This window comes from Dicentrarchus labrax, unplaced genomic scaffold (genome assembly GCF_905237075.1).
Source record: "Dicentrarchus labrax unplaced genomic scaffold, dlabrax2021, whole genome shotgun sequence".
Taxonomy (NCBI): Eukaryota; Metazoa; Chordata; class Actinopteri; family Moronidae; genus Dicentrarchus; species Dicentrarchus labrax.
Window position 1 is genome coordinate 5358999 of NW_026136718.1, and position 21138 is coordinate 5380136.

At 42.7% G+C, this 21138-nt stretch overlaps 1 protein-coding gene across 2 annotated transcripts; it reads right to left on the reverse strand.

The window, feature by feature from the left end:
* Positions 1-331: 331 nt before the first annotated feature.
* On the reverse strand, positions 332-21036 carry aspm (assembly factor for spindle microtubules). 2 transcript variants are annotated; one of them, XM_051375710.1, is made up of 27 exons: positions 20633-21036; positions 20336-20479; positions 18167-19712; positions 17606-17701; positions 17346-17447; positions 17093-17239; positions 16713-16952; positions 16533-16600; positions 16276-16417; positions 15394-15524; positions 14348-14523; positions 13092-13237; positions 12204-12289; positions 11878-12090; positions 11200-11404; positions 10464-10612; positions 9856-9984; positions 9346-9540; positions 6604-9155; positions 4491-5727; positions 4140-4289; positions 3809-4000; positions 3212-3404; positions 2488-2642; positions 1005-1181; positions 675-847; positions 332-581 (listed from the first exon to the last, which is right to left on the reverse strand). In XM_051375710.1, exons 1-27 carry the CDS (start codon positions 20906-20908, stop codon positions 479-481), a joined length of 9123 nt encoding a protein of 3040 aa, XP_051231670.1. In that variant the 5' UTR covers positions 20909-21036; the 3' UTR covers positions 332-478. The 2 variants fall into 2 exon arrangements, with proteins under 2 accessions (XP_051231670.1, XP_051231669.1); XM_051375709.1 differs by having other exon boundaries at positions 4491-9155.
* Between the last annotated feature and the right edge of the window lie 102 nt (positions 21037-21138).

Here is a 21138-nt window from a genome sequence, read left to right on the forward strand (position 1 = left end):
CAAATTCACATCTTTTTAATAATATTTTATCAATGCATATGTTTACTTAAGTATCGGTTCTTGATAATTTAGAGAAAAAGATGGACATTTTAGGAAATACTTATTTGCTTTCTAGCTGAGGGTAGGAAAAGGATTTCTGGAGTAATAACTCAAGTGAAAAGGCTCCATTTCCACTTCTTGCAAACTGTGGAGTTGACCCCTATAGGCGATTAGAGAGAATGCAGCTTTAAAGCAATTCCACACTGGCTTCACTTTTTATACACAAGGACCTGTCCACTGTTTATACAATCTATGGTTAACACAATAGAAATATATATGAAACTGGCCCATGTTTAAGAAACAAATCCATTTAATATATACATGAAAATATGGAAATGTGTTGAAAAAAACAAAAAAACAATACAGCAATACATATAACAATATTTTCTGAAGGGGGAAAAAAATTACATGACGGATCACAATTTAAAAGCTTGTCTATTTACAACACAATGGAGAGTGTATTTGCCACCATTTGAATGGCCCTGAGAGGGTCCACAACATCGTTAAGCTTGTCCTTTCTGAGAACCCATTCCGGTGCAAACCTGAAAATCAAAAACAGGATGTCAATCACCACTGCAGACACAGACTGTACTGGATGAACACAAAGTACTGGGAAAATGCATACATATACATACTTTGGCACAGGGCGGGATTTACGAGGCGTTGCTTGGGCAAAGAAGCTTCCATTGATTGACGCGCTCATCTTCTGTTTGACAACAGTTCTTTCTGCGTCCATCTTGTGTTTGCGAGCAGTGAGGCGGTAAATACTGCGTATCCGATCCAAGACCTTGGGTAGCTTCATGACCTCCTAAAGAAAATAAAAAAAGTTTGCATTATATATATACACATATTTCTAACTACAATAGTCGCTTCCTGTAAAATTTGAATTTTATATTTCCATTTCATCTTCTTAAAGTACTGGAAAAATGTATTCCTAAAGTCTGTATGGTATATTATCTACGAACCACAGCACGATGATTGTCTTGCAGGAGGAGAGCAAGAAGGAAGCAGGCTTTGGTGAAGATGCTGCCCCCCTTTTCTGCCACTTTGTCCCCGGCCTTCTCCCGGTATCTCTGCAGCAGGTCAAGCAATGTTTCCACAGAGTTTTCCACCGAATACACTGCCTCAATGGTCTTGTGGTACTGCAGGAGGAAACCAAGCAGTAGTGAGTGGAGGAGAGGGAAAGAAAGAAAGAAAGAAAGAAAGAAAGAAAGAAAGAAAGAAAGAAAGAAAGAAAGAAAGAAAGAAAGAAAGAAAGAAAGAAAGAAAGAAAGAAAGAAAGAAAGAAAGAAAGAAAGAAAGAAAGAAAGAAAGAAAGAAAGAAAAGAGTGAATATGGTACAAACATGGACCAAGAATCAATTAACTGCTTGTTCAGACAAAACTGGGGGATAAAGATTTGAGACTTCACAAAAGCAGTCTTCTTAACCACTTTGGTCCAAAATTAAGTATTGCAATAACTACTGGATGCACTGAGATATCCGTGGTCCCCAGGACAACCTTGAGGTTTTGTCCCTAAAGCTTTTGGTTGGATCACAATGTAATTTGGTTCTCACATTCGTGTCCCCCACAAGATGAATTATAATAATTTAGAACTGTTGAAGATATTTGAGAGACTTCTTAATTAACAGCCAGGAAAGAAGCAACCCCCCCCCCACCCCACAAAACTAGACATAAAGATTGAGGCTACATGATTCATGTCAACAAGTATTACAACAGTCTGCTTTGTGGACTTTTAACTTGACTTGCAAATAATCAAAGTAAACAAATCAAAAAAATAAACATTGTGCAATTTTTACCTCGACTCAGACACGCACACACTAAATTGTCCTCTCTGGGCTGTTAGCTTAGCTACAACAGCAGAACCAGCTATGAATTTGCACAGCAGCTATCTGTCAATCACTCCGGTTGGTATCAAGGCCATGCCCTCTAAAGTGCAAGTCTCTGATGTATTTTTAAAATTTGCTGAGAGCAAGGGAACTAGCAGAACTGAAGGGTGTAGGTACACTTTAAAGAGTAATTATGTAATGGGAAAAGGCAGAGCATTAAACTTAAAATGGTACACCCCTAGAAAAAGGGAAGGATCGCCACCCCCAAATACTGAACTATACAATTAAGCATTTGAAATGGTCACGTTGCCCATACAATCATATATGAATAATAATTCATGTGCATACATGGGATTTTCTTTCATCTACCAAAACAAACAGCAAAGGAGTTGCTGTGCACAATTCAAAGCCCAGCTGCTCACGCTCTCCGCTCAAATACCCTGCTGGTAGCCTAGCTGAAGGGTTCTGAATGAAATGGCTCTCCATAGTAGTTACCCTTTAACATTATAGGCAGCAGAACTAAAACTGAATACCTTCAGGCAGCTTTTACAAAGTCGACCAATTATATTTCACATCCTCTTCATGTTTCACCGTGAGCGTGTGTCTGACAAGGTTTGTACCTTGGAGAGGTTGAGGAGGATCTGGATGGAGAAGGTGATGACGTCCATGCAGGGGACACTTCTGTTGCAGCAGCGGATGAGTGTGAAGATGATGTTTGTGGCTCCGCTCTCTACCAGCCGCTCACAACACTCTGGGGACAGCCTGGTGGCGGTCTCTGTACACACACACACACACACACACACACACAAACAAACAAACAAACACACACTTTTTATGTTAGTGTTCGGGACAAACTGCAGTACTGAAAAGGCAAGACACCTGAGATCATGTCCACGTAATCAAAAGTATATTAGAAAAGGATGCTCAGTAAAGTTATTTTGTCTATGAGACACAACACACATTAACCACCTTCTTTTGTAATGAACTCGGTCTCATTTTGACGACACAAGCATTTTGCTATTACAACACACAACCAAAAACATCAGAAAGAGGAACTTTGTCTCGCACACTTTCTGAAAGTCTACATGCTCAACTCTATTGCAGATATCAGTATTCAGGATCTATCGGACGAGAGCTGGGCGAGGCCTCACGGAAGCATAAATCCAGTTGTTTTTGGCTTAATACATGACCTAATACAGGATTTGTTTTACTACCTATACATCAGATACAACTGTAAAATTAAAACGAAATGGAGTGTCTTGGCAGAATCCGCATTAACATTCCCGCTAAACTATGTTTGTAGCAGGGAGCTCTATAGTTGCTCCCGAAACTCAAAAGCCTTACCCAGGTTTTTCAGGGCCTCTAGAATGTAGGAGAAGTGTTTGTATCGTAGGAGATAGTCCAGGGCAGACGATGTCTTGTTGCACAGTTTGTCCTCCTCTCGGATGTCAGCGGAGACTTTACGCAAACGGTGTCTCAGCTTCACCACCTTGGGATTGTCATTCAGTCGGCGGGAGCGGTGTCCTCTCCACAGAGCCTGGAGGGAGAGGGAGAGGGGAAAAAAAAAAGACAAAAAAAGAAAAACTCTACTTAGTTGCGAATCATGGGTACATTGGATCAGAGGAGGTTTACCATTTTATGCCTTTGTGTGGATTGAAATATTCCATTGATTCAAACCAGTTAGTTGTTATAAATTATGGTAATAACAGTAATCGAGATTAACGGCAAAATGAAAATAATTTTGTCTCCATCATTCACATTGAAAGCACAATAGTAAAGGATTACCTACTTTCCAGTATGAACAGGAAGACAGATTATAAAAACAAATTCAAATTTTCATATGGGCACCTGACTATTATTTTAAAGACACTTAAAAAATTTGGAACCTTCCTTTAAAAGTACGGAAGTCAGCTCTATCAAATACACCACTGGCTATAGTACCTGAGCTTTGACAATGCCCTGTTGAACCCTCTTCTGGCGCCTGAGAAGGAGGAATTTCTGGACGGCCTGCTGGATGACGGACGCAGCCTTGTGGCGACGAGCTAACCAGCGCTTGACAGCTCTCTGGGCTGTAACCACCTTGCTCCTGTCCTCCAAATACCGTCTCCTCTGCTGCCTCGCTCTCACCCATTGCTAGAAAAGAACAGGGGAATCATTTTAAGAAGTGTGCTTTTCATTGACTGACTGAATTAAATTCATCAGATAACCTGAGGGCTCTTCAGTGTCGTATTCACTTTTGAAGAATGGCATTGTGGGCTCTTCCTCACTGTACCTGTATTGTGATGACAGAATGGATTTGTCTTTTGGCCGACTCCAAAGCCCAGTGGGCTCTCAGAGCTCTTTGGATCTTTATGGCTTTGAGATGGTGGAAGACCGCCGACGTAAAACGGAGCCTTCTCTCTGCCTTGGCTACCTCTAGTACCTGAAACGCAAAAGGCATGCAAAGGACTATAAAATCTATTTCAAAAAAGTTTTGCCTTTTTAGCCTGTTTACTACAAATCACATTTTAATATGGTCATCTCCTTTCTAGTATATTCATTTCAAATTTGTCTACCCACCAGAGATGTCAGGAAGGAAGAAAAGAAAATTCTAGCAAACTGATCTTTAAATAAAGCTCATTACCTTTTGTCTTGCAATCCAGGCCCGGCAGTGTGTCTGAAGTGTGATGGCAGCTCGCCTCGATTGGGTGTAGTTGTTCCTCTCCAACCTGCCCAGCTGCACTGCCCGCACCCTCTGCTGAAGTTTCACAGCTGCCTCCCTCTTTCTTTGGAAGATACGCCTCTGCACTGAGCATTTCCAGCATGACTGGATCACAATGGCAGCTTGATTTTGTTGACTAATGTCCCTCCTGACACACCAGCCTCTAAATGCTGCCTGAAGAATGATGGCAGAATGTCTCGCTTTTAGGAAGTTTTCCCTCTCTTTCCTTTGAAGAATACAGGAGCGATAGTATCTCTGGATGATAATGGCAGATAGACGCATGGCCTGGAATTTGACTTCCTCTCTGCGCTTTCTGAATGCAGACTGGATCGCAGTGGCAGCCTGATGCCAATGAGCAACCTCCTTTCTGACCCGCTGCCCTCTGTATGCTGACTGCACAATGATGGCTGCACAGCGCATTTCCAGGTACTGTGTTCTTTGTGCTTTAGCTGCTAAAGTAGCCCGATACTTTTGCTGAATGGTGAGGACGGACAATTTCAATTTCAGATACTGTTTGCGTTCAGAGTAGGCTCTATAGGCTCTCTGGACAACACTGGCAGCCTGATGCCTTTGTTTGATGATTCTTCTGGATTTCATTGCACGAAAGGCAGCTTGTAGATTAATGACAGCTTTCCTAACCTCGTGATAATGTTTTATCTCAACATTTCTTTGTCTCTGCGCTTTAAACCTCTGCTGCAAGACACAGGCTGCCCAGCGTTGTCGCCTAAAGGCTGACTGCTGCTTATGCCTCTTGAAGTTTGCTTGAATGACAGTAGCCGACCTATGCAGCTTGGCAATGTTGGCTCGCACACGATGACCTCTGAAAGCAGCCTGAAGAGCGATGGCAGACCGTCTAGCTTTTAGGAAGTTTTTCCTTTCTTTTCTTCGAAGGATACAGGCCCGATAGTATCTCTGAATTATAATGGTTGATAGACGTATCGCCTGGAATTTGACTTCCTCTCTGTGCTTTCTGAATGCAGACTGGATCACAGTGGCCGCCCAGTGCCAGCGAGCCATCTCTCTTCTGACCTGCTTCCCCCTGTATGCTGCCTGAAGGAGGACTGCTGATCTTTGCATCTTTTGGTATTTTTGCATTTGTTCCTTGGCTGCTACAGTGGCTCGATACCACCGCTGGATGGTCAGAACAGTGGATTTTAAGGTCAGATACTGCATGTGTTCACAGTGTGTTCTGTAAGCTCTCTGGATAACACTGGCAGCTTGGTGACTTTGTTTAATGTTCTGCCTGGATTTCATTCCCCGATATGCAGCCTGTAACACAATGGCTGCCTTTCTGCAGTTTTGGTAATGTATTATATCAATGTTTCTTTGTCTCTTAGCTCTAAACCTCTGTTGCAGGACACAGGCTGCCCAGCGATGTCTCCAGAGAGATGACTGGTGTTTATGCCTCTTAAAGTTGGCTTGAATGACAGTAGCTGCCTTGTGCATCTTGGCAATGCTGGTTCGCACGAGATGACCTCTGAAAGCTGCCTGAAGAACGATGGCGGAATGTCTCGCTTTTAGGAAGTTTTCCCTTTCTTTTCTTTGAAGAATACAGGAGCGATAGTATCTCTGGATGATAACAGCAGACAGGCGCATGGCCTGGAATTTGACTTCTTCTCTGTGCTTTCTGAATGCAGACTGGATCGCAATGGCGGCCTGATGCCAACGTGCAACTTCCTTTCTGACCTGCTGCCCTCTGTATGCTGCCTGAAGGACAACAGCAGAATGTCTCCTTTCTAGAAACGTTTCTCTGTCTCGTTTCTGAAGAATACAGGAGCGATAGTGTCTCTGGATGATGATGGCAGATAGACGTATTGCCTGGAATTTCACCTCCTCCCTGTGCTTTCTGAATGCAGACTGGATCACAGTGGCAGCCCAATGGTACTGAGCAATCTCCCTTCTGCCCTGCTGGCCTCTATATGCAGCCTGAAGAACAATAGCAGCACTGCGCATTTTCTGGTATTTTTGCATTTGTTTCTTTGCTGCTACAGTGGCCCGGTACCTCCGCTGGATGGTGAGAATGGAGGATTTTAAGGTCAGATACTGCTTGTGTTCACAGTGTGTTCTGTACGCTCTCTGGATAACACTGGCAGCCTGATGCCTTTGTTTGATGATCCATCTCGATTTCATTCCACGATATGCAGCCTGTAACACAATAGCAGCTTCCCTGCGCTGTTGATAATGTTTTATCTCAACATTTCTCTGTCTCTGAGCTCTAAACCTCTGCTGTAAGACACATGCTGCCCAGTGTTGTCTCCTAAAGGCTGACTGCTGCTTATGCCTCTTGAAGTTTGTTTGAATGACAGTAGCTGCCTTGTGCATCTTGGCAATGCTGCTTCGAACACAATGACCTCTGTAAGCTGCCTGAAGAATAATGGTGGCTTGTTGAATTTTTATGAACTTTTCCCTTACTTGCCTCTGAAGAATACAGGAGCGATAGTGTCTCTGGATGATAATGGCAGACAGACGCATGGCCTGGAATTTGACTACCTCTCTGTGCTTTCTGAATACAGACTGGATGATAGTGGCAGCCTGATGGCGATGAGCAATCTCTTTCCTGACCTGCTGCCCTCTGTATGCTGCCTGAAGCAGGACTGCTGCTGTGCGCATACGCTGGTATTGTTTCATTTGTGCCTTTGCTGCTACAATGGCCCGATACCTCCGCTGAATGGTGAGGACAGAGGATTTCAAGGTCAGATACTGCTTGCGCTCATAGTGTGCTCCATAAGCTCTCTGGATAACACTGGCAGCCTGGTGCCTTTGTTTGATGATTTGTCTAGATTTCATTCCACGGAAGGCAGCTTGTAAGACAACAGCAGCATTTCTCTTGGCACTCAGGGCTTGCATCTCCTCTCTCATTTTCTTGTTGGCTCTGTAACGTGCCTGCAATACACTGGCAGCCGAGTGGAGCTTCTTGTAGTAGGTTCTTTGCTGGTATTTTCGGAATTGAGACTGAATTGTTACAGCTGCCGTATGCTGGATGCGCATCTGCTTTCTGACCTCACGTCCTCTATAGGCAGCCTGCAGACAAATGACTGCCCTGCGCTTTACCAGATAGTCCAAATGGTCTTTTCTTGCCAGGGCCACTGCTCTGTACCTCTGCTGGCAAACCAAAGCTGCTGCCTTGATAGCGAGGAACCTATTCCTATCTCGGATGGTGAGAAACTTTCTCTGAATCATTGTAGCAGCTCGGTGCATCTCTGCAATTTTCCTCCTGGCCCTGTAGCCACGATATGCTGCCTGGATGAGTACAGCTGCAGATTTCATTGTTGTGTACCTCTGCATTTGTTGATCCTTGAGCATTTTGGCCCTGAAGTGCTCTTGAATAATGATGGCAGCACACTTTGTGGCAAGGTATGCCATACGCATTCTGTGCATCCTGAATTGAGCTTGGATTGCTGTGGAAGCCCTGTGCCTCTTCTTTAGGTCTTCTCTCACTCTAAATCCCCGGTACACAGCTTGTATCTTTATAGCAGCCTGCTTTAGCACTTTGTATTCATTTTGCTGTGCCCTGCAGGCTACAAGAGCTCTGTATCGGCTTTGGATGATAATCGCTGCACTTTGTATGAGAATATATTGTTTACTACATAAAAACATCCTAACTGAAGACTGGATGACAGTTGCTGCCCAGTGCCTTTTCTTCAACTCTATTCTATCCCTTAGGCCTCTAAATCCAGCTTGGAGAGTAATACAGGCTGCTCTCCTGTGCAGGTATGCTTTCCTCATCTCCTTCCCGGCAACATAAGCTCTGTAGCGATGCTGTATGACTACAGCAGCTGCTTTCTTGGACCTATACTCTGCTTCTGCTTTGTGCCGACGGTAGTAAGCCTGTATCAGTGTTGCACACTGATGCCTCTTTTCTATCCTCTTCCTGTCAGCTCTGCCTCTCCAGTTAGCTTGTACAGTGAGTGCAGCATTCCTAAGAGCATCATAATCCTTCTTTGTCTCACGAGCCAACAGTGTGGCTCTGTACTTTTGCTGTATCACAGCTGCAGCTTTTCTCAAGAGAAAGTAGCGCCTTTGGGCAGCATACCTCCTAAAAGATGCCTGGATCACTGTTGCTGCCTTGTGCTGTTTTTTCAGGGATTCCCGCGCCACTTTACCACGATAAGCTGCCTGTATGGTAATGGCGGCACATCTCATCCTCACAAACATTTGCCTTTCCACGTCTCTTTCCACAGAGGCCCTGAACCAACGCTGGATTGTGACTGTAGCACATCTCATCTTTGCGACCAGTTTTCTGGCAGCATGCCCTCTGAAGGCACTCTGAATGACAATAGCAGAGTGGTGCTGCAGCTTCAACATCCGAAAGCAGCGCCTTTGTGCGCGACCTCTATATTGGGCTTGAATGAGGAGAGTGCTTGCCTTGATCTTTTTATACTGATGGAGACACCTCTGCATTCTATACCAAGACTGAATTCTTACAGCAGCATTTGCTCTTTCAGCCATTTTTTCCTTGTACCATTTCTTAAACACAGCTTGTATCACCGTGGCAGCATGGTTTTCCTTTTCAGTTTTCTGGGCAACAATGGCATAGTATCTGAGGCGATAGTAAGCCCTCATCGCCGAAATCATCTTCCATTGAGCCTGTAGGGACAAGATAAGAACAATTTATTCAAAGAACAATAACACAAGCAGGTTTCATTATGAAGCAGCTGTCCTTGCTGTAACATAACAGACAGACAATGAAACAGACAAATATATATATATATATATATTTTTTTTTTTTTTTATGTTAACAGCCCTTTTCATCCTCACATATGTAATAAACACCCACCTGGATGACAGTTGCTGCTTTATTTTGCAAAGCCCGAAGTTGAGCCTGCTTTTTCAGCCTCAGTCTGTTGCGGGCTACATAACCCCTCCAGACTGATTGGATGATACCAGCAGCTTGATTCTGCCTCTTCACTCTGCACTTCTCGAGGAATCTCCTCACAACTAACTGGATTTTCATAGCAGCCACGTTTCTTTCCTGTATACAAACAAAATCAAAATGTCAAATGTCAATTATCAAATCTATCTTTTATATTTCTTTCTAATTGCTTTTTTCTTGTGAACACAAGTCATTCTCGTAATTCTTGTCACGTTCTCATTTGATACATTCTTATTATAAAAACATTGAGTATAGGTGCTTTAAGCAAGATGTAGATGGACTCATTTTCAGGTGTGTACACCTGTGCTCGACAACTATATATCACAAAAATAAAAACGCAATAAAGTGCGTCACCCACGACTGCAAAACAAATGGTATAGATCAGATAAAGACTGTGCAAGACACTGAACCAACCTTGTAGAGCTGTAGATCTTTCTTTAATCTGTATTTCCTCCAGGCGCCCTGTATGACCCGAGCTGCCCTGGTTTCGTTGCGCAGGTCGAGAAGACGAGCACACAGGAAGGACAGGTAAGACATCACAACCTGGAAATAAACAACAGATGTGGATGAAGGAAGAGGTTTAGCCAGTCGGTCTGGACACCAATCATCAGACACGTTTTAGTATAATTTTTTTTGGTTAAAAAAAGGTAGGATTACTTTCCTATAATATATATTTTTAAATACATTACATATAATATATAACCATTACATTATAGAAGAATAGACTGGGAAATACTGGGCCGATACAGATGTTCAAAATGTTTAAACAATGTCGAGCCCAATGTTTTTTTGTTGCTATTTATTCACCCTTTAGTGCCAGGGAAACAAAGGAATCTGCAAAGATAAGCATCACTGCCTTATTGCAGCTCAGTCTATTTCACTTCTCATCTCTGATAATGAAAAGCTTAACAGCCGCTCAGCATCCGTGCTGCGTGCAATTTGTGCCAGTGCTGGAATCCAATACCCCCAAAAAACTGAATAGCTGCTGCAGAGGGTAAAGAAAACCTTCTGTTTGGTCTCACCTTCTCATTGGGGATAGTGTTGGACATGTCAGCTGGGTTGATCATGGCAGGGACCCCACCCAGGAAAGACACAGCAGAGTTTACCATTCTGAAGTTGTTTTTCTCATTCTCTAGCAGCTCTTTAAATTCCACTGACGGAGAATCTGGGCCTGTTCACAAAAAAAAAAAAAAATTCAGTCACAACTCAGTTACTACGATCTTGTTTAAAAGTCGCACATACAAGTTCAAAAACACACATTTAACTTTTAAGCCGTGACATGCTGCCTCGTGCCTTTTTTAAACTTATGTCACTAGAATTATAAATATATTTAAATTAAAACAATATTTTCCTTGAAAATGGGCAGAAATTTGGCACAAGTTGAATCTTGAATTAATTTCCAAATGTCTCTCAGTGGACTATAATAACTTGAAACTCTTCCAGGGTTTCCACTCTTCATTAGAAAACATTTTCCAGGACCTTTTCAATTAATATTTTTTACCAATAAACAGCCTAGATTTCTGTAGATGAAGACAACTTAAGATCCCTAACTAATGCAACGATTGTATGAAACATGCAATGCAACAAATTATGGTTTATTCCCGTGTCAGCATTTGTAGATTTCTTTTCCATCCACAGACGTCTTATCAGACTCCCTGTTTTCCACACTAATGCTCCACAAACGTCTGTGTGTACACACATCCAAGTGCATCCAGACAGAATATTGCATTGAAGACACAGTACACAGAAGACAAGTACCGTTCAGGCCGGCTGGCAAGGTGTCAAAGGAGTTGTCGGAGTCGCTGGCTGAGCAGTCGAGCTCCAGGCGGCCCCTCTGTGAACACTCCACGGTCTGAGTGGTGCTTTGACTGACAGCCTTCTCTGGCAGGAGACTGGGGTGGTAGTGGTGGATAAGGTAGCAGAGGACGCGGCCATCCGAGAACGTCACAGTGAAGTTCTCCACCTGCACAGATAAGACAACACACTTCATTTACTGTTTTCTTAAAGGACTTGTGAGGGCGTTTGAGACTGGGACAGTAATGTAGCTATAAAAATAAGATTTAAAACAGTGAAACTATTTTTGGTGGTAGACAAAGGACACAGGTTGTGCTGTGATGAGGTCAGCAATGTCTCAGCAACTATCATCTGTCAAGACAAAGTCTGAGCCGATTGTACCAGCCCGTGTAAGGGCTATTTCAAACCAAACACTAAAGTTTTAACTCTTGAAAGTGATTTGATGTAAAACAACAACCAAAGACATAGCACTAAAGGCTACAAAAGAAAACCAGTTCAATAAATCAAATGACAAAGTACAACACTGCATCCTACCTAACAAGACAGAATGAAATCATAACCAATATAACCAATTAAACCCAAAAAATCTAAGTGTTTTCTTTTGCACGAGAGCTGAAAGTAAAAAAAAAAACTCAAACTCGCCTTGAGACTGTAGAAGTCACACACAGCTCGAGCCCAGTCCATCAGCAGGGTAACCTTAGTGCTGCTGTGTTCATACGCCGCCCTGGTCCTCACAGGACTTGGCTGAAGGCCCCGATCCGCCCTCAGAGACATCAGCCTCTGCTTGGTCCTCAAGGTTTTCTTCAGGAAGTAAATTTCCTCCCTCAGCTGATCCTCGTCCAAAATCACCTCCACCTTAACAGATTATTTGATAGCAGCATATCAATCTTTTCTTTCCACAGGTTTAAAAAAAATGACTGAATGAGAATGTTGTTAACCATCAATTGGAAATAAGGCCGGACACGCACATGGAACGCAAAGATGATTTTCCACAAGAGGCTCAGTGTCTTCTCCCTGTGTCCGTCCACAACGTCTCTGGAATCGATGATGGAGCCTGAAAATAAAGAGACCAGGCTTAAATAACTGATCATTCATTATTATTAATTATTTATAACTCAAAAACAGCAATCCTTTGTTTGTTTGTTCTTGTCTAACATCTGTATTTTCTGCTTTTTAATAGCTTTGGTTTTGACCCTATGATTTTGAATTTTGAACATCAAGCTTTAGAAATGAGTGATTTGTCACTTTTCACAATTTCACCAACAATAATAACTGTCAGACTGATTTGAACATTTTTATTGTGAATAATTGTATTACTGAAGACATTTCTTAATTAAAATAGCCAGTTTAAAGCATTGTCTTTGATTTGATAAAGTGGGCAAAGTTATTGTGCTTACTTTACTAATTTCTTTTATGTGTTGAAATTGTACTTTTCATCATGGGCTGCTTAGTCACTCTGACATATGTTCACTTATGCAGAAGTGCACAGGCACAAATAATACTGTCACCAAAAGTTTGCACACACACATTCAACACAGCGTCATAAAGGGCAAAGCAATCTAATTATGTTGCTGTGCAGCTGTTTGTGATCAAACACAAAAGGTGTGCAGTGAAATGGTGTTCATGCTTGTGTGAAGTAACATAGTAAATGAACAATGTCCATAAAAAAGTGCCACAGTGGTGGAAAATACAGCCTAGTATGAAAGCCAAATGAATATGTAACACTTCTGTGAAAGAAAACATCACACAGAACTTAAAAAACCCCCACTGAATCTCATTTTGTGGAGGCCAAACACTCTTTCAGGTTCACAGTCTCCCGGTTTTGCAGTTTGCTCTGGGAGAAAAATCATAATTACCGTGTTCATCCTTGAGGTCGACCCCTTTGCTTTTGAGCACTTGTAACGCCATGTCGACGTTGTGGATCTTCTGCAGGCGACTGATGGCTGGCAGACGGAGCTTGGCCGACAAACTCCAGTCCTGGACGAGGAGCTCCATCACTCGCCTGGAAGCAAGCCACACATGGAAAACACACTTAATAAAAGGTGATGCATAAGAATCTTTGTATACCTCTACATCTTACATGCTTGTTGCTGTGGCACTTTTTCACTCATCGTTCTGATGATTCTGGCATCTCCCTTATACTGTAGAGTCAAATAGGGCTGATGGTTTGAGATGCTCAGATCTCAAATTACCACAATCTACATCATCATAGACATCTACACAGGAAGCAACTTTAGAAAAAAGCTACTTAACACTTAATACATATCACCTTTTGATACAAAGAATAGCCATAATAAAATCCAGTATCATTTAATTCCTGCGTGTTTCAGGGTAACCTCTGTTGGTGGCTTGGCTTTGAGTGTAACTACCTTTAAAAAAAATAAAGATATATGGCGTCATATCCCCCAACCTGATCCAACAAAGAACTATATATCAGTGATTATTTACAGCTTTTTATTTTTTACTTTTGAAAGATTCTTCTAGAAATGGTTCCTGTGCTTTCCAAAGTTGTGTGGCGTAGAGCCCAACAACCATGTAAGCATGCAGACACCCAGTGTAGTAAAAAAAAGAACCGCACCACGTCCGAGTATATTTGACCGTTAAGTCTGCCTTTTTCCTGATCATGCTGTTCTTTTGATTCGTTTCACCTTAAAATGCTGTGTGAGGCCTTTTCACACTTAATCCTCTTAAAGCCAGAGGAAGACCCATGAAGAAGGAGTCTACAATAAGTCAAAGAATACTAGGGAGATTTACTCTGCAACTATATGCTAAGTCTTTGCCATTACATTTTTCAACCGGCATTTCTGTGCATTAAAAAGGAGTAAACGCACAAACAAATAAATAAATAAAAACTTAAAAAAAAACAAAAAAAACACACAGACACATGGTTGCAGTATGATCAGTGAGCAATACTGTAACATCGGCAGGGCTGTTAAAGAGAGCATGCTTTGCTGAGAATCTGTGGAAGGAAATCCTGGACTATAACAGTTCTGCTGCTGAGTCCTAAACAGCTGCAGGGATACTGCCGTGAAGCTGAGCCTGACCTCTGAGAAAAGCGAACATCCCAACGGGGATCAGAGCATCACATTAAAATTCATGACGTTTCACTCACACTAGACGAATGCCGCATTTCAAGTCAACTGCCAAATTCTTCACAGCGAAGTTGAACTCGTCCAGGGGCGTCTGAACGTGGGAGACGGGTAACCCGAGGTAGCCTAGGTGCCGGGGGAGGATCCCCTCTCCGCTCAAGAAGTCCCTGGAGAAGGCCAGGAGCAGGTCTTTAGTTGTCTGTAAAAGAAAAGAAACAAGAAGCATGCAACATGGAAGAGGTTAATGTAACACACAAATATCTAATGAGAGGAACCACAGTAATAAATATGTAATGTGAAAAAGTCTTCATCCTTAAGCTGAACGATGGGTTAAAATTCATAAAACATGAGGATAGTGGAAAATGTGGGGTTTACATATGGATGGTTCTCAGGTCTGTGATCCCCTGTATTAGAATACACACCAGCGCGCTGATACAAGGGCAGATAGCCTCACATTTGTTATTCATTCTCGTTTAAAACCGACAAAAACAGGCCTATTTTGCTCTTATTCTTAGAACTGAGAATAAGCGGCATGCATAAAATGTTCTGCTTTCACACCTAACCTGTTTGGTTTGGTTAAAACGAACCCCGGTATGTTTGTTTGGTTAGTACAGTTCCTTTGGGATGGGACGAAAGCTGTCAAACGCTGGTGCGTGAGTGTGAAAGCACCAACCAAGTGTCGGTCTCAGCTCGCAAATCATTAAAGGGGTAGTTAAAGGTAGTCAAATAAGAACTGCAGTCACTCACAGTCATACAACACTGTGTGACGCAGATAGACTGATCTGCTGACAGCACAGAAACACAGACACTTGTCACAAACAGTTAAATGGTGCAATCTAAAACCTATTCATCCATTTACCGGACTTTGATAGCTTTTATATCTTATATTTATGTTAAATAATAAAAAAATGTTCCTCTTAATTTTGGTATAAACAGCCTCAGGTCAGAATAATGACATCAAGATAGATCTGAAACTAAAAAGATACAAATACTTAAATTATATAAAAGACTAACTAACAAAATAATTTGACTTTTTAATATGACTTTAACAGGACAGCGACTGGCCTACCTTGAACTCTGCATCCAGGCAGAACAGACAGGGGTTGTGCTCAATCAGCCGGGACTCTTTGGCTTTGTCCAGGAAACACACCAACAGGAGCAGCTTCTTCAGAGTAAAGCGAGACAGCGCCTCCTCGTGGCCTAGCCAAGGAAAGAGATGTAGACATATGTTTTGTTATACTACAGAAGGAAATTCTCATCGGTTTACATTTCTTCCCTTATTTGACAGAGTTAAAAGGACCACAAAAGCTATCCTTTGAAAAATGTGTGCTCTAGCTTCTTAAATGTGCAGATTTGCTGTTTTATACCATTGTAAATTCCCTAATGTTTGAGTTTTGGACATTTGTCACCTCGGACTCCTGGTAAAGTGTGACAGACGTTTTGCAGACTTAATGAATAACGGCTCAACAACCGTAGAGAACTGTAGGTTGCAGCTCTACATTTTTTTACAATTCTAGACGGCATCAGATCAGCTTTGACATTTAAAAGGTGAGACATTCATTAATTTTTGAGTCTCAGTCGTAGGCCCTTTTTAGCCTATATGACTGATAAAAAAATGAAAATGTCATAGCTGTGTTGTCATCAGGACAGTGTTTCAGTTCAACTCAGACCCAAGTTGTTAATGATTAATTTGCATCATAGTGGGTGTATATCTATATGTCTGCTTAGGATATGGCATAAGAGGTTTATGTTTCGGCTTGTGTGGGAAGTGGGGAAACAAAACCTGAGCTGACGACCGGCTCAATATCCCTTTAATTACTTTGGATTCAAATATACTAATACCCAAGGGAAGTCTCCACCACCAAACAGTTCCTGATTTTTTTGCAACCCTAACAGTAACACAGCACAGTCTCCGGGTCACACGACACAATAACCGACGCTCTTACATTACCTTCTTTGTAAAGGTTAGGCACTTTGGCGTGTCTGTATTGCGCAGCGATGTCTGGGTTCCAGAGCAGCCGCTGGAGGACGAACATAGCCAGACCTAACGCATCACTGTTGCTTTCCAGTGAGATCAGCTCCCCGTAGATCGTCTGAGAATGAGTGACATTGCAATTAGCAAGCAGTGCATGGATAGTGAGGAAACTAACAACATTATTTAGAAAAACAAATGTTAAAAAGTAGAAGAAAATAGTAGTATCAGAATACCTCAAGCCCAATCCGTAACCACAGTGGATTGTATGAAAGAAGCCAGTTGAGGACTTTTCGGCGTTCACCTAAAAGATAAGGAAAAACGAGAATACTTTCAGACTTATCCAGGGTTTGATACGAACTTAAGAGCATTTACAAACAACTTCATGCAGGCTTCCTAATGGACTGTTCATTTACCGATGTCCTTCCAAAGATGGCGGTCTTTGCGGACGAGCAGCCTCTTGGCCTCCACCTCCAGTTCGAGCCTCTGTATAGCCTTGACCATGGCCTCAGATGTGAACAGCTGGCAGGCAGAACGACGGAGGCGGTTTAGCTTCCTTCGGGCCGTGTAGGTGCTAAAAGACATCTCCTCTCTGGTGGGAGCTTTGGGCACACTATACTTGTCATCGCTGCCCATGACAATGGACACAGCATTCACTACACAAGACACAAACGGGAAAAAAGGCCATGTTCGAGATTTCTAGACTTCTACAGTCCCTTGTACAAACACGAAGAGCTTAGACACTCATTTATTGTTCAGACTCTAGAGTAGTGAAACCCTGCAGAATGGATGTTACCTTTAGCGACTTCAGTGTTGACTTTAAAGTCATCTGGGGTGAGGACGTAGTTGATCCACCATGTGAATCCCCTCTCCTGCTTCTCAATCCACCTCTCATCATAGAACATGTTCTTGGCAGCAAATGGCATCGGGTGTCTCGGTATGGCTGCGAGCAGAGCAGAAAATAAAATAAAAGGTGCAAGATAAACAAAAGCAAAATGTGCATTAACGCACCACAAAAGCTCATGTCACAATATTTTACCATCAAATACCTGTTTGCGCTGGTTTAACAAAGGTCAGTTTTGACTGTGCTACAGCAACAATTTTTGCCGTCTTCACAGATCGAGCACCAAACGACTTTAGAGACAGGGCACCTGTGAGCAAATAACAAAGGCATTGTGCATTTCATCATAAATAAGTTTTGAAAATAAATATGATTTGAACAGCAGCTTATACATTAACACAAGAACAGCAAAGAACTCTCATGTGAGAGGTATTCTCCTTCAGAAGGCAATTAAACATCACTTTATACCTCTTGAAGTGAGTTTGGAGCTTGATTGCTTTGCCTGGGCAGGAACCGCAGGCCGTGCAGTTTTTAGAGATGATGAAGTCATGGAGCGCACCGAGCCTGGGGAGGGGGGGGGGTGTAAAGCACTATAGTAAATACAGAGTGTCAAGAAATACAGCAGGTGTTTAAAAAGGTCCGGTGTGTAGGATTTAGTGGCATCTAGCGTGTAGTTGCAGATTACAACTCCCTTGATTCACCCTTTTAGGTGCAAAGGAGAAAATATGGTGGTTGGGAAACGTGCAACAACAGCCCTATCTAGAGTCAGTGTTTGTCTGTTTTGGGCTACTGTAGAAACACGGTGGTTCACGTTCAACATTGCGGCCTCCATGGGAGGTGTACCCACTGCCTTTGTAGATAGAAACAGCTTATTCTATGTTAACCAAAACACAATAATTCTTATTTTCAGGCGATTATACACTAATGAAAACATAGTTGTGCTTATTATATTAAATTTGTGCCAATAGACCCTCCTAAATATTACACAGTGGACCTTTAAGAAGACAGACATATTTCACATTTGCTCACCTGCTGTTCTCAGTTGTTGCCTCTGTGATGCACTTCTCCTCTCCTGGACCGATCTTGGGGGCTCAGTTTTTCCTGTTACCACCCTGGTCCTTTTGGCACGCTCTGTTTTCGCGGCATCCCCCACCTTCCCATCACTTTTTAGATACTCCTCACTCTTCCTCTTCTTGCTCTTCACGGCCATGTAAACGGGAAATGAGTCTTCCTGAATGGGCGGAGGTGCGGGAACAGCTGGAGACAGCTCATACACACTGGGGTTTGATGTGGAGTTGAGGTGTAGAGGAGAAGATGAGCCCAAAGGCGAGGGAGAGGTGGCAGTAAAAACAATGGGAGCAGCGAGTGTAGGAGGAGGGGAAGTGACTGAGAAAGAGAAGCGAGCAGGAGCAATAGATGGAAGGGGGCTGTCGAGCTGTGGAGTCAAGCTGGAGTACATAAACTGCTGGGCTTGATGTCTGTCGTCACACAGGGAGCTTGCAGCTTCAGGGTTTAGCCATCCCTTGATCCCTGTGTCTGGGTCTATAACAGGCAGGCTTGGAGTGTCTGGTCGAGACTCACACTGACTGCTGCCATCAGAGAGCTCAAGTGTTTTCTCTAAGAGCCTCCGCCTTGACTTCTTTATTTTCCTTCCACTCGAACTGTTTGCCTCCACTGGTGCTTTGCTCTTGGTCACTGTAGCAGAAGTAAAAGAGGCCTTTTTCACCCTTTCCGTAGACTTATCCGCCTGTGAGACAACAACCTCACTCGCAGCATTCTTGCTGACAAAGAAAGTAAGTCTTGGCTCGTTGAACTCCAGCGGGCTATCGGGTAAAGCTCTGAGGAGGTTTTTGTCAGGTCCACGGTCACAATTCCCACTCTTGGATTCCAGCGAATCTGAAAAGCCACAGCTCGAACTAGTGTCTCGAGGACTGGTGTTCATTTGGCTCAGATCAGAGTCAATGAGGGCCAGTGCATCTTTCAAAGAGAGAACTGGGCTTCCAGTTAACACACTATCGCCGCCATCAGCATCAGCCACAGACTTTACAGTAGCAGAAAGTGGGCTATCTGACTGTATGTGAGGCATGAGCTTCCTAAACATCTCTGGCGTCCCAATAGGAGACAGCGTCCTGTTGAGCATTTTGGTAAGATCTTTGCTTTCAGGTTTGCCCGCCAAAGCATCTGGGCTCGCAGACATGTTGCCAGAGTCCATCAGCTTTCCGGCTGGGACGAGTAGGACAAGAGGAGAGTTCCTCTGAACATGATGGATATTCTCCTGGTCTGATGAGACCAGAGACCGTTGCCTCAAGGTGGAATTCAAGGCCTTCTGCTCCTCTGATATCTGAGGGTAATCGTCAACGGGACTGTGCTTCGAGAGGGACCTCTCTCTGACAGCTTTGCCCTCGTTGAGAGAAACAAGTGGGCTGCGGGGCTTGTCCCGTTTGTACTGTGGCTTTCTGGACACTTGGAAGGTTTTATTGGCTGCCATCTTCAGTGGTTGATCGGTTTTCTTTCTCCTGGGTGCAGCTACTTTCTCACCTTCTCTTTTGTTTTTGATTGTGTCCCATAAGCTTTTCTGAAACACAAAAGAAAAGCATGTAAATGACCGTGTTAGGATAAGATGTACCTTTATCGATTCCACGTAGGAGAAATCTTAGTCACAGCAGCATAGGAAAACAAAATAAGAATATTACACAATATAATAGAAAATATAGACTATAAATTAAAAGTATATACACTATATGCAATATGCAAGTAAAGAGGTGTGCAAAATATTTTGAGCAGTTTTGACTAAAAAACTAAACTGTAAATGTGCAACTTAAATATAACCACACTTTTGAGAACTACAACAAATTAGGACTGAATTTAGGGCTCCTTGATTAACATTTTCATAATCTATTAGTCTATTATGCTGATTATACTCGCAATTAATCTCTTTGGCTATATACCATCAGAAAACAGTTCAAAAATACCCATCACAATTCCCTAGAGAACATCCAACAAATTGTCCAAAAAAGAAAAAACTGCACTTTTTCAGCTTTAAAAAGCATCTTGTTAATTTTTAAATTTAAAATAACGACTTCCTTTATTACCAAACTAGTTGCCAAGTTATTTTCTGTGAATCCTACTAATGGCTGTGGCTCTGTCAGAATCAAATATTTGAATGTAGGCTCTTTTTTTCAGCTTGAGGATATTTACCTTTTTCTTTTTTGGTGCCTCTGCTCTCCCCAGCAGAACAGCCTGGTGCTTGAGGACCCCATTGGCATTGAAGATGATGAGCTCTCTGATTCCACCTTCCTCTGATGGAGTCCAGGTTACTGTCAAACTGAATGAACCCTCAGGCTGCAAACACAAAGCACAAGCAAAGGTTTGGTCCAGCTGCAGTTTTACAGTGGATGCAGTAGGAAGTGTATATTGATTGCTGTGTTGTGGCATAATAAAGCTCCTGTGCATCACAATTGGTCCACGGGCTCTGAAGTATAGAAATATACATACCTGAATCGTGAACGTGTTGTGGTCCACAGAAAAACCTTTACTTGAGGGGATCTTTTCGACATTAACCTCCGCCTCTGCATCCTCTGTAGGGTTCTCAATTCGCAAAACAGCCGATTTGGAGGATCCCAACTTTACCGATCCAAACGTCACAAACGGAGCCTTTGAAAACTGGATCAAACTCAAAATCGGAACATCATTCTCCTTGTTGGCGTCGTCTCTCTTTACTGGACTGAAGTCCAAAACTCCTCTCCGCGATGCAGTTACCGTTTCAGCCATGTTAAATGTAAAAATAACAGTAGCTTAATAGCTAAGAACATGTTACGAAGTTAGTTAAAACGTTTAGCAATCCATGTGCGCTGCTACTAGAAGTAGTTCTGCCCCTAAAGCAAACGTTAAAACACGCTTCCGTCCACAACACACTGACGATCTGGTTTGAAATCGGTTGTGTTGTTTAATCAGCCAATGACAGGCGAGGGAGGGCAACCTCTTGTCCAATGGGGAGAGAG

What these genes read in the sequence shown, in the direction of transcription:
- aspm (XM_051375709.1), bottom strand. Translation starts at nt 20,908, where the DNA reads ATGGCTGAAACGGTAACTGCATCGCGGAGAGGAGTTTTGGACTTCAGT. An exon ending in AAGACAATCATCGTGCTGTG is followed by an intron (nt 848 to 1,004) that starts GTTCGTAGATAA and finishes TATTTTCTTTAG; the next exon opens with GAGGTCATGAAGCTACCCAA. An exon ending in AAATCCCGCCCTGTGCCAAA is followed by an intron (nt 582 to 674) that starts GTATGTATATGT and finishes TTTGATTTTCAG; the next exon opens with GTTTGCACCGGAATGGGTTC.